This window comes from Callorhinus ursinus, unplaced genomic scaffold (assembly GCF_003265705.2).
Source record: "Callorhinus ursinus isolate GAN/ISIS: 27379988/994484 unplaced genomic scaffold, GSC_fseal_2.0 scaffold8, whole genome shotgun sequence".
Taxonomy (NCBI): Eukaryota; Metazoa; Chordata; class Mammalia; order Carnivora; family Otariidae; genus Callorhinus; species Callorhinus ursinus.
The window spans coordinates 47,106,832-47,125,630 of NW_027397070.1; the positions used below are offsets into that span (position 1 = coordinate 47,106,832).

An 18,799-nucleotide genomic window follows, 5' to 3' on the forward strand; every position below is an offset into this window, starting at 1 on the left:
GCTCGCGTTCTTCGCCTTTCCCGCCTCCCCTCCCCCGGCAGCGGCCCCCGCCTCCCCCCGCGCTGCACCCTCGGTGTTGGCTGCAGCCGGCGAGCAGTTCCCGTCAATCCGTCCCCCCTTACACAGGATGTCCATATTAGGACATCTGCGTCAGCAGGTTTCCACGGCCGTTCCCTGCCGTCGTGGGGGGAGCCATGCCCGGAGTCCCTCATCTTAGGGGGTCCCCGAGACCCCTAAGACCCAGATTACTAAACACTCAGGAGAAAATAAAACACGCCAAGACGGTAGGCGGGAAGCTGCGAGGGCGACGGAGGCGGCGAGGAGGTCGCAGAGGTGCCCAGGTCCTCTCGCCACCCCCCTAGCTCCTCGATGGTAGCGCCCATGACGTGTGTGGGGGCTCATTCATAGAATGCTGTTATAAAAGCAGTGGCTGCGGCGCCTCGTACTCCAACCGCATCTGCAGCGAGCAGCCCAGAAGCCGAGACAGAGCCGGCGGCGGCGCAGCGAACGAGCAGTGACCGCGCTCCTACCCAGCTCTGCCCCGCAGCTCCTACCTGTCTCTGCCCCTCAGCCCCTCGCCCCGGCCCAGACTCACCGCGACCATGATGTTCTCTGGCTTCAACGCCGACTACGAGGCGTCCTCCTCCCGCTGCAGCAGCGCCTCCCCGGCCGGGGACAGTCTCTCCTACTACCACTCACCGGCCGACTCCTTCTCCAGCATGGGCTCTCCCGTCAATGCTCAGGTGAGGCGGGCTTCGCGCCGCCGCGGGGCCCCGGGATCACCGGGGAGGAGACACCGGGGCGGGACGCTCGGGAAGACGAGTCGCGGACCCCTTTGACCTGGGTGGGAGGCTGCCCCTGCCGGAGCAGCCTTGTCTCCGGAGCCCCGCACTTTGTTCCGAGCGCACGCACGCTTGTCATAGTAAAAATTGGTTCTCCTCTGCCGCGGCAGGCTCATCCTGAGCTGCCCTCGGACCGCGCTCTCTGCCTGGTCTCTGACATTCGCTGGGGCAAAACGTGTCCCAAGCGAAGACTCGCGAACTAGAGCCTGGCTCCTCCGGGAGGCGACAGAAAGCGGCAATCCCCCCTCCCTTAGCAGCCTGGAGCAGGGAGGAGGGGCGGGGGAGGAGGGTGAAGCCGGCGGGTGTGTAAGGCAGTTTCATTGATAAAAAGCGAGTTCATTCAGGAGACTCCGGAGCGGCGCCTGCGTCAGCGCAGACGTCAGGGATATTTATAACAAACCCCCTTTCAAGCGAGTGATGCCGGAGGGATGAGGGGGACGCAGCAGCAGGGTGGAGGAGAAAGGCACTGCGTTGCGGATTTCTTGAGAGGGAACGGGGAGCCCTTCCATCCAGGATGAGGGGCATATAAAAAGACCCGAGCAGTCCCGGGCATGCTTCTCCTCTCTCTCTCTCTCTCCCTGCTGCATGCGGCACTGGAAACTCGGCTCGCCCCACCTGTGTCCGGAACCTGCTCACTCACGGCAGCTTTCCCCCTGTGCTTCGTTCTAGGACTTCTGCACGGATCTGGCCGTCTCCAGTGCCAACTTTATCCCGACGGTGACTGCCATCTCCACCAGCCCGGACCTGCAGTGGCTGGTGCAGCCCACCCTGGTCTCCTCCGTGGCCCCATCACAGACCAGAGCCCCCCACCCCTATGGAGTCCCTACCCCCTCGGCTGGGGCTTACTCCAGGGCTGGAGTTGTGAAGACCATGACGGGAGGCAGAGCTCAGAGCATTGGCCGGAGGGGCAAGGTGGAACAGGTGAGGAGTTCTTCTTCAGCACCTATCTCTCAGTAGGGAGCATGGGTTGGCATTGGTGGAGGGGGGGTGAAGCCACTACATAGAATTCACTACATATCCTCAATGGAGAACCCTGGCTCTAAGCCATTTCCATCCCAGGCCAGACTCTGATAGTCCCACCCCAAGAAATACTCTAATAATTTCTTCCCTAAGAGGTTCCTATCTCATGCTTTTAGACTGGGCTCTTCTTTGTTCTCTTGCTGAGGATCTTATTTTAAATGCAAGTCACACCCAGCCGGCAACTGCAGGTTAGAAATGGCTTCCTAGCAGAGGTGCCAGGAAGCTGGGAAGCAGTAGGGGCCACTTTAGCTGGGGTGGATGAACAGAGCTGATGGCAGACCTTGTTACTGACTGTTGGTCTTTTTGAAAATTATTTTTCTAGTTGTCCCCAGAAGAAGAAGAGAAAAGGAGAATCCGAAGGGAGAGGAATAAGATGGCCGCAGCCAAGTGCCGGAACCGGAGGAGGGAGCTGACTGACACACTCCAAGCGGTAGGTAGATCCTGTGGGTCACTACTTTTTCAAACTTAGGGGGAAAGTTGGAGACTGGGTATTGGGGAGCAGGGTCCTTGAGTAAGCCCATGTCTTATGCTTTGCTCTATCCCTCTGTATTATACAGGAGACAGACCAGCTAGAAGATGAGAAGTCTGCTTTGCAGACCGAGATTGCCAACCTGCTGAAGGAGAAGGAAAAACTGGAGTTCATCCTGGCAGCTCACCGACCTGCCTGCAAGATCCCCGATGACCTGGGCTTCCCTGAAGAGATGTCTGTGGCTTCCCTAGATCTGAGTGGGGGCCTGCCCGAAGCTGCCACCCCCGAGTCCGAGGAGGCTTTCACCCTGCCCCTCCTCAATGACCCTGAGCCCAAGCCCTCCGTGGAACCCGTCAAGAGCATCAGCAGCATGGAGCTGAAGGCCGAGCCCTTTGATGACTTCCTGTTCCCAGCATCGTCCAGGCCCAGCGGCTCTGAGACCGCCCGCTCTGTGCCAGACATGGACCTGTCTGGCTCCTTCTATGCAGCAGACTGGGAGCCCCTGCATGGTGGCTCCCTGGGGATGGGGCCCATGGCCACAGAGCTGGAGCCTCTGTGCACCCCCGTGGTCACCTGTACTCCCAGCTGCACTACCTACACGTCTTCCTTCGTCTTCACCTACCCCGAGGCTGACTCCTTCCCCAGCTGTGCAGCTGCTCACCGCAAGGGCAGCAGTAGCAACGAACCCTCCTCTGACTCGCTTAGCTCGCCCACGCTGCTGGCCCTGTGAGCAGGCAGGGAGGGGAGGCAGAAGGCACCCCTGAGTGCCACTGCCCGAGTTGGTGCATTACAGAGAGGAGAAACACGTCTTCCCTCGAGGGTTCCCGTAGACCTAGGGAGGACCTTATCTGTGCGTGAAACACACCAGGCTGTGGGCCTCAAGGACTTGAAAACATCCACGTGTGGACTCAAGTCCTTACCTCTTCCGGAGATGTAGCAAAACGCATGGAGTGTGTATTGTTCCCAGTGACACATCTGAGAGCTGGTAGTTAGTAGCATGTTGAGCCAGGCCTGGGTCTGTGTCTCTTATCTCTTTCTCTTTAGTCTTCTCATAGCATTAACTAATCTATTGGGTTCATTATTGGAATTAACCTGGTGCTGGATATTTTCAAATTGTATCTAGTGCAGCTGATTTTAACAATAACTACTGTGTTCCCGGCAATAGTGTGTTCTGATTAGCAATGACCAATATTAAACTAAGAAAAGATATGACTTTATTTTCTAGTAGATAGAAATAAATAGCTATATCCATGTACTGTAGTTTTTCTTCAACATCAATGTTCATTGTAATGTTAACTGATCATGCATTGTTGAGGTGGTCTGAATGTTCTGACATTAACAGTTTTCCATGAAAACGTTTTATTGTGTTTTTAATTTATTTATTAAGATGGATTCTCAGATATTTATATTTTTATTTTATTTTTTTCTACCTTGAGGTCTTTCGACATGTGGAAAGTGAATTTGAATGAAAAATTTAAGCATTGTTTGCTTATTGTTCAAAGACATTGTCAATAAAAGCATTTAAGTTGAATGCGACCAAGCTTGTGCTCTTCATTCTGGAAGTTTTGTAAGGTTCTGAAAGGTATTGGAGACCAGTTTGTCCAGAAGGGTGGCTCCTGGAGGGGGACACGCCCCTTTGTTTGATCCCGTATCAAAAAGGAGAAGGAAGCTCTAGAGCTGATGTTGGAATGTCTTACAAATACATGTGTTCACATGGTGGTGCTAAGATTCTCTAGCAGATCTGCGGTGGGAATTGACTGTGCAATAGCTTTTGTGGGAACATGTCTGCCTGCTTCTCTCTCTGTTTTGAAAGTCAAAGGGGGAAATATTTAAATCTAGTTGTGCTTATATTAAGTTGAAATGTCTTAATCTTAACGGGGTCCTTTTGGCAAACAGAATTAAGCTTTGTATAAACCACTTTAACTTCTTATTCCCCCAAAATTATGTGAGGGGTTACTCTCACCTTAAAGGTGAGCAAATTGAAGAATGGTTAGAATGAATGACTTTCTCAGTGTTCCACTAGAGAGATTCAAGTCTTAACTTCCTCATTCCTTACCCTATCTCTAAGGCTGAGCTGTCTTTTAATACTCAGTTAAAAAAGAAAAGAAAAGAAAACTTCTCAGGCCTAAATCCCTACATACATTTAGTTGGACTATCTTTATTCTCACAAGGAAAGGAGGACTATTGTCCTATCCCTTAGTAATAAGTACCTTGTAACTTCTGACATTTCTTGAACATCATATGCCTGCCATTTAGCTTACACTGGGGGTGGAGAAAACTGGCTCTGAGAATTTGAAAGGGATCTCGAACAGTACAAATAATGGTTGATCATTCAGTAAATAAAAAGTTACATAATAGCTCATTACAGAGAAGTCAACATGACTCTGAATAAGCTGTAACTTAGAACCTTTATCATCTTAAAGAAGAACATGACCTTTGTCCAGGGCACCTCTAGTAATGGGGCCCTTACACGCACATGCACAGACCACAAAGGGAGGAGCCCTTCCCTCTGCTGCTCTCAGGTACCACGCTGGCCCCATGCTTGGAAGCCAGAGACCATCCTTCCACACCTGCCTGGGGCAAGAGAGCTTCAGTGCTAGCCTCCCAATGCTTTGGTGATAATGAAAATCACTGGGTGGTTATGGGGTGTCACACTCAGTCAAGCTGAAAGTTTTAATTGAAAATGACAGTTCCATTGAGGTTGGAGTTCTCACCTCTGATCTCCCTGTGCCTCACACAATAATTGACATTTGAAACCAACTTACTTTAGGCTCTTAAGAGCACTGATACATCACATACCACTTGCATATTACTTTTGCCTGTCTTGCAATAATGGAAGTGGCTTTAGACTCCCTGTTTGCTATTTCAGAGGGTAAATTTTCCGTAGTCTTTATTATTATTATTATTATTATTATTATTATTATTATTATTTTAGAGAGTGAGTGGGGGAGGGGCAGAGGGAGAGGGAGAGAGAGAATCTTCAGCAGTCCCACGAGCCTTGGCCGGGGCGGGGGGTGGGGTGGGGTGGGGGTGGGGTGCTCGATTTCACAACCCTGAGATCATGACCTGAGCCAAAATCAAGAGTTGGATGCTCAACTGACTGAGCCACCCAGGCACCCCTCTGTAGCCTTTAAATATGGCTTAGACTAATTACAAAATTACTGTAACTAACACCCAGATCTGAAATAACAAGATGAGATACCCTGTAAGGAAGCCAGCTGGCTCCCCTTACATGTACAGAAATAACCCATGGAAGGAGATTTTCCAGGTGGAGAAGTGTGGCTGGACCTCAGCTCTGGACACTGAACTGCTCCCAGGACCTGACTAATGGCCCCTGTTAATCCCATGCTGACTAGAGAAAGAACACTGCTTTCCCTTTGACAGCCTTAGCCTATGTCCAGACGCTTCCTCTAGTGCACCATAACCCAGTGGAGACCAGGCTGCTCTATCAACAAGACCACATTGCAGGTCCAGGAAGAGGTACTTGCATATAAGGAATTCTCTTAACAGGCTTCTCAGAGGCCAGAGTGTGCTCCATAGGAGTGACATCCCACCAAGCTCCCTGTGGATTATTCTCGTGGGATCAAGAGAAGAAAGGAATTCCCTCTCTTTCAGCCAAAGGACTCTTCCGAAAAGCTCCTTTCCCGAGTCAGGATTCAACAACTCCCACGGATGGTGGATTCTAGGAATGTTGACTTCCTCTTGGGAAAGACTGATCTCTACCCACAAGATATGACCTCACTCTGGTCTTAACAAAACAACTATCCCAAAAGATAAAAAAGATAGACATATAATAGAAAGGGATGGGAATAAGGATAGGAGGGGTCATTTCTTTATGGGGAACATGTCTACTTTAGCTCATCAGTGGATCCCCAGACCTGTCTCAGTGTCTGGTGCATAGTACAGGGTTAAGAAATATTTGCCTGGTGGGTGAAAGAATACATTCTGCACTATTTCCATGAGCAGAAATAAATTCCACACGTACTCTCTAAATTCTCCCATTCCAAGGGCGCCTGGCCAGCTCAGTTGGTAGAGCATGTGACTCTTGATCAGGGTCGTGAGTTTGAGCCCCACACTGGGTGTGGAGCCTACTTAATTAAAAAAAAAAATCTCCTATATCCAGACCCTTTTATGATATTAAGCAATGGGGATTTCACCTCTTTTATGTCTGGCTTCAACACATGCCCCACTCTGTCCTTGGCTTCTGGAATTCATCGACTGCCTCCTCTGGATTACCTCTGCCCATTTAATTTCAAAGTGAATACCCTGCCGTAGTGTTTCCACCTCCAAATTAATTTTAGATAGAAAAAAGGAAGAAGAAAAAAATATTTATCTCTATACAATAGTGGATTATAGATTCTGTATTGTCTTTGCACATCCCTGCATCATGTGCAATTATTAAAATTAAAGGGTAGCGTTTAGCAATTTGTTCTAATAAGAGTAATTTTGTATCAGCAACAACTTTCCATGTGTGAATGAAAGTAAATCAATTGCTATCTTTAATTAAAGGACAAAGGCGAGACTCAGGCAAAGGAAAAGTTCTCAGGTGATTATTCTGAGAGCACCTGAAGTTTCAGTGTTTTTCAAACCAAAAAAAAATCTAAAACCAAAAAAAAAATCAATCTTTAAACTATGTATGAGATTTCATCTAAGCACAGAATAATCAGATAATAAACGAGATGTGAGCATCATTTGAATGATGAACATCAGATTGCTTTAAGGTGTGCTATTTTGCTATTAACATTAAAGAGCTGACTCCTGACCCCTCCCCATCTCCTTCTCATCCTTTTCCCCTGCAGGCACCCTGCTCACCAGCCTTCCTTCCATTCTTGACACAAAGCATGTTTATCCCTGCTGCGGGGCCTTTGCACTTGCTGTCCCTCTGCCTGAGCCCCTTTTCCAAGGCTGACTCCTTCCTGTCATTCAGGACTCAGCTCAAAGGACATCTCCTCCAGGAGGCCTTCCCATATCATTCTATCTGAAGTAATCTCTGTGCACATTTCCTCCCCATGACTCTGTCTCACTATCCTGCTTTGTTTCCCCATAGCACATGTCACTGTCTGCAACATCTAATTAATGTGTTTTTTTCCTTTTTAACAAATTTCTGCCCTTCACCACTGCATTGTAAGTTCCATGTGAGGGGGGGCCCTTTTCTGTCTTGATCACTTCTGTATCCCCAGTATCTATTAGGCACTCAGATGCTTGTTAAATGGATGAAGACAGAAAAATAAATGAAGGCAGCTGAAAACTACAAAAATATCTAAAGGGAGATAAATAGAATTTAAAGGTAAAGGTAAGCTGTGTATTTCACAGACTTCTTCCTGGGTAGAAGAGCATGTCCTTTGTTTAAAAAAATTCCTGTCAAGGGTTCTACAATATTAAGGTGAGGAAGTAGCTAGCGTGGGAAGAAATTTTAAGAGGCACCAAAAATACAAGCATACTGCAGGTCAGGGACACTTCCAGACTAATTACAAATTGAGAAATTTGTTTCAACATCAAATGAAGAATGGATGTATAGGTGAATATAGGTATAATCATCTTCAAAGGAACAAACCTATGGTTTTCACTCTTGTTCATATGAAATTTTAGACCTTCACACAGATCCACTTGAGTTCACTGATGCCTAGCAATTGGTAAGCTAATGTATAAAGCCTACAATTTAGTCTGCATTGGAATAGAAGAATAAGGGTTAGCTGTTTTTACTGTCATTGTTGATATCAATGTCATTATCATAATCATCGTTTGCAGGAATGTGCCCAGACCTGAGGGAAAACAGTTGGGAATAGAGTGTACTGAATTCTGATGAACGAGTTCAAAGTTCCTGAAGGGAGCTGGCTGGATAGATTTCCACTTTCTTTGCACCCAGGAGAAAGCAACAGTAGCATAAACTGGTTGAGTTCAGAGCTATTCATTTCAGTGGCTTCCTACACTCACTCAAGGACGAAACTAAGTTGCTTTTCCTTTGCCCAAGGGCAGAAAGGGCTCTTGCCCATTGTCCCAGGGAGGCTACCTGGCCTAATGGCCATCAGCTCTTCTTAATTAATAAGCCCTTTTTACTTTCAGCTCACACTGACAAGCGCTTAGGTTTGGATCAGTTGATTAGGATAAGAACCTGGAGGGGTTGGTTGGATAGTTCCATTAGGAGCAGACCCCCAGGAAGGAGGACTTGTTAAAGGATGAGGAGCAAGAAGCAGCACCTTCATCCTAAGGGTGGATGGCACAGGCCCCAGTGGCTGCCATGTTTACTTTGGGGAACAATTTATGGTCAGATCTACAGAAACAGTGGTTGATTTTCAGGCTTTTTGATCAATTATGAGACTCTCATCACAGCTATAATTATCAAAACTATGATAAGTTAATCTAGATTTGAGAAATTGGATCCAATATAGCAGAGTGGTTCAGAGCATAGACTCAGCTTTGAATCCTGGCTCCCTGACCTTGGGCAAGTTACTTCACCTCTCTGCACCTTAGTTTTCCCATTAGTAAAAGGGGGATAATTGTACCTACCTCTTGGGGTAGCTGCAAGTATTAAAAAAGTTATGTATTGGGTGCTCATTATGGTGTAGATATGTTAGCTATTATTTATTATCTCTATAATTAAGGGAGATGGGGGTCAGGGGAGAAAATATTTACCCTCTGGAGCAAGCATAGGCTTCATTTAATTCAATAAAAAGTCTCTGGGTGTCTATTATTTATCAGGTGCTGGTTTCAGATGGGAGCAAGACACAGTCCTGTACTCAAAGACTTCATGGTCTAGGAAGGGAGAAAAACATGTAGGTGCATACATCATAATACACCATAACAGTGAAAACAGCAGATGCAAAGGTTGCCCAGAAGAGGGAGTGATGAACTCTATCGGGGGGAGTCTCTGAGCAGGTGACCTCTGAGCTGGGCTTTGAAGATGGAGTTTGCTAAATGAGCAAGTGCCAGGTGGAAGGATTCCAGGAGGCAGAGGATAGCACTATAAAGACACAGACTCATAAAACACACTTGCTTTTGCTGGACTATAAAATGTGGGTGGAGGGGGGAGGAGGAGAGGAAGGGGGATGTAAATTATAAAGCATCATATAAGTACATTTGATTTCATTTACATTAATATTGCAGCATCAAAGTGGAAGGGGTTGGAGATAGGTCAAGAAGAGGTAACTGTGGCCAGCTCATGAAGAGCCTGGTATTTACTTGCTTCAGTTGTGTGTAGGCTGAACCGAGGCAGTGGTGGTGGGAATGGAGAAGGAACAAGAGGTAATTAAGGGGTAGGGTTGGTGGGGCTTGGTGATTGAGTGGATGTGGGAGGTGAGGGAGGGAGAGGAATCCAAGTCACCCTTAGGTTCACTGGGCTTGACACACAAGGAGGCTGTATGACTGTGGAAGAAGGGCCCGTTTGGGGGATGAGAAGGTCAGACCCATGTTGGGTATGTGGAGCTTGCCATGCCCGTGAACATCCAGGGGGGGGGTGTAGGCAGTTGGAATCGCACATTAGAGGTTCTATATGTGAGTTTATAGAGTTTGCCTGGAGGCATGTGGTTGGGATAGAACCTGGAGCCCTAGGGTATAATATTGGTAATGGCTAACATTTCACGCATACTTGCTGTGTGCCAGGCTGTGCCATGCATCTCCCAGGCAATGCCAAATCAGGGACCATATTTGCTTCGCTCATCGTTCTACCTCCGGTAACTGGCACATCCTGGGCACACGGTAATGATTTTGTTGAATGGAGGCTCTCATTTAGTCCTCACAACCACTCTATGGGGCAGATGGTATTAGGATCCTCCTTTTACAGACAAGGAAAATGATCTAGGAAAGATTACGCTGACCAAGGTCACACACTTGTAAGCAGCAGATCTGAGATTTGAAATCATCTCTCTGTGACTGTAAAGTCCGAAGTGCTTAACAGTTTTGTTAGAAGGTTAACATCTGCTCCTAAAAACATACTTATGTGACCTAGGGTGAGACTCGAACCCCTCTGAGACTGCCACATCAGGAGTGGGTTTCAAAAATCTCAGAGCTCCCTTTCCAGCTTCAAAACTCTGACGTCAAGACGACTCCTGTGGAGATGCACTGCAGGGGCCCACACCCCGTCATTGAGGGCGGAAGGCCTGAGGAGTTGCCGCAGGCCTACCTCCCTACACCAGGAGCATCCAGGTGGGAGCCGTCTGTCCCAGGTGCAGGCCAAGCAGGTGGATTAGGGCTCTATTCCCGGACAACAGATTATCACCAATTTAGCAGCTTGAAACAACACTCATGTCTCCTCTCAGTTTCTGTGGACTCAGTGATTTAGCTCTGTCCTCTGTTCAAGGTCTCGCAAAGCTGCAATCAAGGTGTCAGCTGAACTGAGTTTTTAGCCAGATGCTTGAATGGGGAAGAGTCTGCTTCTGAGCTCACTCTGGTTGTCACAGACTTTATTTCCTCATGATTGTATATCTAAGGCCTGACTTGCTGCTGGCTCTTGGCCAGAGGCCACCGTCAGGTCAAGGAGGTGGCTTCCTCAACATGGTTGTTCACTTCATCAAGCCTGCCAGGAGAACCTACTAGTGTGTGCTGGTTAGATGGATATCTATATCATCTATAACTATATCTACATATCTCCCTTATATAGCGATAGATATAGTAGATAGATAAATAGTGCATATTATATAACATCGGAGTAACATCCCATCACCTTTGCCATATTTTATTGCTTAGAGGCAAGTCTTAGTTTCCACCTCTACTCAAGGGGAGGGATTTACACAAAGGTGTGGACACCAGGAGGTAGGAATTACTGGGGGTCCCCCGAGGGTCTGTCATCCACAAAGGGTCACGTTACCTACTGAGAATTTACAAGTAATAATAAATCCAGCTAGGGCGCCTGGGTGGCTCAGTTGGTTAAGCGACTGCCTTCGGCTCAGGTCATGATCCTGGAGTCCCGGGATCGAGTCCCGCATCGGGCTCCCTGCTCGGCAGGGAGCCTGCTTCTCCCTCTGACCCTCCCCCCTCTCATGTGCTCGCTCTCTCTCATTCTCTCTCTCTCTCAAATGAATAAATAAATAAAATCTTAAAAAAAAATAAATCCAACTAAAGTTGGTCTGCTTTTTTATTAATGCCATGAACTGTCAAATACTTCTTCCTGAAAAAAAGTCTTTTGTTGTTTTAAGGTCTGAACAGTTGCTGGGATTGCTGTTGAGTTTTCACAATGCATAGGTAAGCTTCATTTTTAAAATTACTTATCTTTTAATGCATTGTATTCTACATGGAAGTAAACTCCAAGTTATACTAACAGTTGGTTCCCAACACATGGACTTAGCTATATGCCTTCATTTTACGAGTAAAGCTGTAATGGTTCAGAGTCATTTGAGATTGTTTTGGGTGCAGTGCACCTCTCCAACTCTCTGGTAGTACACAGTGCTGTGTTTAAATAGATTTGAAATAAATGAGGACAACAGTGACTGTAAAGACTGAGAAATTGTACTTGAGTTACTTCAGTTCTGTTATATATATGACCGTGTGGAGTTTTTGTGTTTAAAATTTAATACTGTGAAGGGAGCGATGCAAACTGAGAAGTGTGATGTTCTTAGTTGGTAAATACACATCTCAGCTAATACAGGAAATACTTTACTAAATTTTAGTATTAACCTTAAAGTGGAAAATTCCCTTACAATATTTATTGTAAAACTGAAAAACGATTCAGGAAAACAAAACATTACAACATGATTTAGTAGTTGCCTAATACTTGGTGAGCTACTGTTTTGCTGCTTAGGAATAAAAATAGCTTGCCCTAATTTGGCTCACCATGGGCTAGACTCTTCCAAATACACACTCACACACACTCACTCATATCTGTATGAACTCGTTAAAACAACCCTAGCAGGTGAGTCCTGCTATCAATCTTATAAAGAAAATAATCTGGGGCACAGAAGGCTTGTGATCTGCTCCAGATCATCCAACTAGAGTGGCAGAGCTGGAATTTGAACCGGGTAATGTGGCTCCAATCCCTGAATTCTTAGCCGCTAGTGAGAAAAGACAAAGCAAAACCAATATCCCCGACAACCCTGCAGGCCGATGGAAGCCCTTCAAAAAGGACAGGAGGGCTGCTTTCTGTTCCAGACCGGCCCCTGCTGGATCCTGGGCGGAGGGAGAGCGGGCTTCCCGAGGGGGTGCTCTCTGGGCGTCGCCTTCTCTGCCCTCGTCTGCCAGGCCCAGGTTTCTCCTGGCCCTTCCCAGCTTCCGGCCCTTTGCTCCAGGCCAGGTCGCAGGGTCAGGAGCTCGCGAGTCCTCTATTTACTGTTTGGTTTCCATGGTGACACGTAGGCGCCGTCAGCGCCTCCCGTCACGGGCCCCGCAGCGCGGCCCCCACCCGGCGCCGTGACGTCTGCCCGCCGCTTCCGCTCTGCCCATATTTGGCGTAGCCCGCGGGTCGCCGGTCGGGAGGAGGCTGCGAGCCGGACGCCCGCCCCGCCCCACCCCCTAGTCCCGGCCACGCCCCCGCGGGGGTGCTGCCGGACGCTCTGTGTCATGCGCCCCCCGCCCCCGCCCCTTCCCGCAGATCCGAGGTGCGGCGAGGGACGGGGGCGTTAAGGAGCCTTAGAGAGGGCGTGGGTGATCGGATGAGCTCTGAGGTCTCTAAATATTCCTTGACTCTTTGAGGCTGCAGGCAAGATTTGGGGCTGTCTCGTCCGTCCCGGGTGGGTGAGCTCGGATCACGATTTTCTCACTCGGTGCCGGAAATCATGGAAAGAACCATCCCTAGCCTAACTCTTATTTTATAGGCTCGAGCTTAAAATTCTCGCCCATGGCGCAGTGGAAAGCTTTGAAGCTGGAGGCTCTGGGATCAGTGTTGCCCCTTGGGGGATAAGTGACCTTGGGAAGGGTCACTTCCCTTTACCCGGCCTGGTAAAAGGAGCTGTGGGGGTGGGTGGAGTGATCGTATGTTTGCAGCAGTCTCGGTCAGGTTTGTGAGGGGGGGATCGTCCATCACCTTCGAACTATCCCGTATCCACATGGCATAATTGGAATGTCAGTGAAGCTCGCTGAGGACCCCTACAATTCTGATCCTTATAGTAACTGGATTTGTGTGGCTCTTTGAGCCTTGCTCGTATGAGGCGCTTAATTAACTCAGTTAACTGACTATTGAATGAATCCTAGGCAAATTACCTTCGGATTTCACCTTCATAAATCCGGAACCCCGCAATTCCTCTTACAGGCCGAAGGAAGAATATTGCGATGATTAATAATCGCGCAGCAGGGTTGCTGATGTAAAGCGATTTGCAGATGTAAAGGGCAATAAGCATTCCTGGGAGGAATCCAGCGAGATTCCAGAAGTCTCTGAGGGAGCCGTGGGTGTATGCCGCCAGGCCCTGAGGGCGGGGGTGAGGCGGGCAGTGCCGCAGAGGCCACTGCTGGGGACTCGACTGGCTGCCGGCATGGGGCTAACTCTTCAAGCTGCTCAGTCGCGCGCCCCTCCGCCCCCCAATTCCCCAGTTTCTCTGGCCAGAGGACTGTATGTTTTCCAGAATATCAGAGCTGGAACGCACGTCAGACATTTCCGTCTAATCCAGCCTTTCTCTTTCACAAATGGGGAAACTAAGGCTCAGAGAAGTTGATTCATCCATCCAAACTTGCACAGCTAGTTAAGAGACAGATAAAGATGAGGATTTCTGACTTCAAACTAGAGTCCTTTCCACCTCACCTCTAAACCCCTGTGCTCTTGTGGCTTGGGGACCCTGCTGCCTGGCTCAGATGGTGGGCTGTGCAGTAAAGCTAAGTACTGACTGCAGGCCTCCTAAAGGATGCCAGTGGGACACCTTCTGCTCTACACAGCCCACAGCCCGACCCCAGGGCCTGCAGTGATGTCCAGGAGGTGTGTACTGCCAGAGCCACAAGTATTTCTCCTTACAGTGCCTGGAACGGCTTCTCTTGTCCAGAGAACCCGAGTTGGCTGTCCTGAAATCAGGCTTAGACTAGCAGTAGGTCATTTTTCATAGTTACCCAAGCCCTGCATTAAGCTTTCCTCAGCCAAGACAACAGCAGAAGGCGTGTAGCCCGAACCCGTGGGAACCCCTTTTTGCTCATTAGAAGGTCTTTTCATGGTACACAGAGGTTGGATTCTGTAGGGGAATGCCTCATATGTCCCCGTCTCTCTTCCCTGTCCGTCTCAACCAACTTCCTTTTACATTCCACATTCTATTTCTTCCCTAACTTCTAGACTGAGTATGAAGGCAGCTCAGACTGAGAAGACTGGTGCCCACCGCTGGCCGCAGTCATCTCTACCGGCTGATTGGGAGGCCCCCTGGTGGACGTGTGAGGCACAGCGCCCTTCTCCAATTCCAGAAGCAGCACCGTGGTGGTGCACTAGAGGAAGGAAGGGCTCTTTGTTCACTCGGATAGAAATGGCAAAATTTGGCAGAAGAAAAATAATCCCACCCCTTTCTCTTTCTAGTTTATTTCTGAGGATCTGGTCCGTTGGGATGCAGAAAAGACTTGTGTTGTTTCTCTTGCCTGGACTGTATTTTTCCTTCCTGCTTATCCAAACTCTGCCCCCTTTTCAACCCCTGTTTCGAGTTCTGCCTCCTTCATAACAATCTTTCTTACTCCCTCTCCTATATATCTTTTAAATACAGCTGAGCACAGGCCCAGCACACAGAGTGCACACTTACATATGTCATCAGTGTTGTTTCCTTGAGGGCGGGAGCCAGGTTTTTGTGTCTGTGTTCATAGACTCCATATGCCCAGCACAGGGCTGGCGACAGAAACTGCTCTCAATAAGCTCTTGCTGATTAATTGATAAATTAATTGATTAATCTCTGCAAAAGCAAACTCTAAGCCTTCGCTTCGACCAACGTTCCATAATTGTCAGTTCTTTGGGGGAATCTAGATAGTGACCTAACCAAATATCGCCTTGCACAATAAGTAGTTCCACAAAGAATTTCACAAGAGAACAACACCCCCCCCCCCCCGAGAGGGATGAGGAAGTTTGAAGTGGACTCTCAAAGATGTGGAGGAGGGTGGCCATGTGGAAAGGTCAAAGGACGAAGAATTAGGAGGGAGAGGCCTCTGTTCCTGGGCTCAGAGAGGCAGCTTAGGCTCTAGAGCCCGGTGTAGATCCGGACTGCCCCACCTGCTGTGTGGCCTGCTTTTAAGCAAGTTCACTGCCCTCTCTGGGTGCCAGTTTCTCATCTGTACAAATAAGTACCCATCTCCTAGTAATAGGATGAGGATAAACTGAGTTGCTATTTGCCAAGTGCCCAGCACATAAGTGCTATATAACAGTTTGTAAATGAATTTTCCAACTAAGATGTCTTGTCAATGGGATGGGGATTATTATACGATCTCTCGGTTCCCTTTCACACCAGCCTTCCAGGACAGTGCATGAGCTCTGGGGTCAGGCAGGCCTGAGTTGACTCTTGTCTCTGTTAGCAGTTGTGTGACTTTGGGCAAATTGTTCTACTTCTTGGAGCCTTGGTGTTCTCATCTGTGAAATGAGGATAATTGTGTCTGCCTCAAAAGACCAGTGTGTGCATTGCATGCTTGTGAGGTACCTAAAGCATAGAAGGAGCATAATAAACAGAAGCGATGGTTATTATTGACGAGAGGAGCCATACATAAAGAAGAGGGTCTCCAAAATCTATGATGTTTCAAGAAAGAGTGAGCGTATTGAACAGCCACAAGGCCAGCTCAGCCATGGAGCTCGGGGTGGTGAGGGGGGAAGGCCTGGGTCTGGGCCATGACTGGATATCACAGGCACTGAAGAAACCAAGAATGGTTTGTACATCAGCTCTAGAAACATTTTCTGCCCGAAGGCTGCGCTGAGGGTGTGGACCCAGTGGGGTTGGGTGCCAGTTGTAGGTCCTTCTGCACTCCTTCCCAGGAGAGGAGACTCGACATGTTGTGGGCAGGGTGGGCCTCGGAAACCTGTCCTTGTGGAGTGCGCATGTGTGGGAATGGCCCAGAGACCTCCTGCCCTGCAACCTGGACTTCCAGCACTGGTGTGGCCCTCCCTCATGGCAGAACCCGCCTGCACAGCTCCTCAGTGCTGCCATTCCCAAACCTGTCCCAGGACACCGGGACTGATTGCCGGCAATTCTCCAAGGGCTGGGGGAAGAGGGTGTGTGATAGTCTTAAAAGCCAAATTAACCTTACTTTCCTTCAGCTGCAGATGTGGAAAAGTATTAAACGGGGTATGCAAATGCTGTTTGTATTTCTTTGAGTTCTTTTGGGGAAGGGGGAAGGAGGGTTGCAAAATCCCAACAATAATAGGGTGTTGCAATCCCAAACATGCTGGGAATCACTCTTATGGTCTTCATGCTTGACTGCGCTTGTCCCTTGTGACCCACGAGGAGTTGTGTGCTCCCTGATGGCAGGCTCTATACTAAGGAGGTCACTATTCCGGGATCCCAGACACAGTCTGAGACCTGGACAGATTCACCTTAGGGGCTGTTTGGGGATCACATAGGAATCTGTAAGCCCCATTCCAAACTCCTATTTCTCATGATGGCAACAGGGTGGACCCCAGTGACTAGCATCCAGAGCAGAACTCAAAGGAAGAAACTATTTGTAAAAAAAACCCAGGACCTATGAAGAGTCACGAAGGTGCCAGTATTGTTGTCTGTGGCAGAAGAGGGAATGTGTTTTTCTTCTTTTTGCTTGTTTGTACTTTCTGATTTTTTGTTTTTGGCAAGCACCTATTGCTTTTGTAAGAAGAAAAGATGTTTTTAAAATGTTCCCAGCAGAGCAGTTTTTTTTAAATAGATAATAAATGGGAAGGTTCAAACACCCTCTGATTTTTTGTTGTTGTTGTTTGTTGTTGTCGCTTTTCCTCTTTCCAAAAGAAATAGATGCTCCTGGTGAAATCTTTGACAATTCAGACAATCAAAATAGAGAAAATAAAAAATCACCTGTAGTCTCATCACAGAGATAATGACTGTCATTATTTTTGATTTTACCTGTCCTGCACACTTTATAGTCTTTAGCTTTTATGCCGTGGTGTTTATGAAAATAGGACCACGCTGTAATCATGTTTTGTAATCTGCTTTTTCTACACCGTAGATCATGAACATATTTTTCTATGTGATCAAATTTAATCGCTAGTTACATAGGATTCTGGTTATAAACATCCAACAATTTAACCAATTCTGCATTGTTGAAATATAACCTTGGGGCAGTTTCTAAATTTTTCGCTGTTATAGACAAGGCTGCAAATATCTTCACAGCTAATTTTTTGTGCACATCCAAGATTATTTCTTTTGGGGGTGGGCCAAGGGTGTGCTCCTCGAGGCTTTTGAAATGCAGCTGCGCCCTCAGTAGAGACAGTCCCACGGTAGAGAGCACAGACCCTGTGACAAAGGGGAAGGTCATATCGGCTCACCCTGTTTCTAGCTGTGTAGTCGTAAAAATTATTTACCTTTTCAACACTTCAATTTCCTCAACTATAAAACTGGAACAATAGTAAGTATGTAGTCAAGATGGTTGTCAGGACTGGCTGAAAAACAATGTATAAAGTGGTGGCGGGCACAGCACACGATGATCCCTGCGTAAACGGAGCCCTCCGTGTAGTTTCTTGAAGTCTGGATGGTCTCTCCTTCAGGGGAAGGAGTTGTCCTGAAACTGGGACTTGCCTGGGACAGTGTGGGGGGTGGAACCCAGGCAGGTTTAAATGGTAAATGGCAAAGATGCTGGAGAGGGGACAGTAGAGATGCACAGGTAGCCAAGGAGGGGCTGGTGGGGAGGAGGGGAGGAAGGGCTAGAAGCGGAGGGAGTGGGACTCAGGGGGCAGGGGTGACATGTCGGCAGGGACCTGGGCAGCAGGGGGGTGTGCCAGTCACTCTGGGGGGGGGCGGAGCCTCTGTCCCCCACTCCGGGTGCCCCACCAGGCGGCTTGAGCCCCATGTTGCTTCACTCCCTGCCAGTCTTCTTTCGGTTCCTTGAGTGTGACGTTCCTCCGTGTTGTGTGACCTTTGTACATTCTCTCCCCCTGCCAGGAACTCCCACTCTTTGCCTGGCTAATTTTTTTTTTTTAAGGTTTTATGTATTTATTTGACAGAGAGAGAGAGAGATAGCAAGAGCAGGAACACAAGCAGGGGGAGTGGGAGAGGGAGAAGCAGGCTCCCCGCGGAGGAGGGAGCCCGATGTGGGGCTCGATCCCAGGACCGTGGGAACATGACCTGAGCCGAAGGCAGACGTTCAACGACTGAGCCACCCAGGCACCACCCCCCCCTTTTTAAAAGATTTTACTCATTAATTTGTCAGAGAGGGAGAGAGAGCGAGCACAAGCAGGGGGAACGGCAGGCAGAGGGAGAGGGAGAAGCAGTCTCCCTGCCAAACAAGGAGCTCGATATGGGACTCCGATCCCAGGAGCTTGGGATCATGACCTGAGCTGAAGGCAGACGCTTAACCGACTGAGCCACCCAGGCGTCCCGCCTGGCTAACTTTTAGGTAGCATGAGATCACAAGCTTAAAGCTCACTTCCTCAGAGAGGCCTTCCCTGACCATCTGGTAT

At 48.3% G+C, this 18,799-nt stretch overlaps 1 protein-coding gene across 1 annotated transcript; it reads left to right on the forward strand.

The window, feature by feature from the left end:
• The first annotated feature begins 451 nt into the window (after positions 1 to 451).
• Positions 452 to 3,867, forward strand: FOS (Fos proto-oncogene, AP-1 transcription factor subunit). The gene is made up of 4 exons (XM_025869628.2): positions 452 to 743; positions 1,512 to 1,763; positions 2,185 to 2,292; positions 2,420 to 3,867. Exons 1-4 carry the CDS (start codon positions 603 to 605, stop codon positions 3,059 to 3,061), a joined length of 1,143 nt encoding a protein of 380 aa, XP_025725413.1. The 5' UTR covers positions 452 to 602; the 3' UTR covers positions 3,062 to 3,867.
• Positions 3,868 to 18,799: the final 14,932 nt, after the last annotated feature.

Excerpts from the sequence above, each read along its gene's own strand:
- FOS (XM_025869628.2), top strand. The coding sequence starts at position 603 with ATGATGTTCTCTGGCTTCAACGCCGACTACGAGGCGTCCTCCTCCCGC. Across the intron at positions 744-1,511 it reads GCTCTCCCGTCAATGCTCAG|GACTTCTGCACGGATCTGGC; the intron begins GTGAGGCGGGCT and ends GCTTCGTTCTAG. Across the intron at positions 2,293-2,419 it reads TGACTGACACACTCCAAGCG|GAGACAGACCAGCTAGAAGA; the intron begins GTAGGTAGATCC and ends TGTATTATACAG.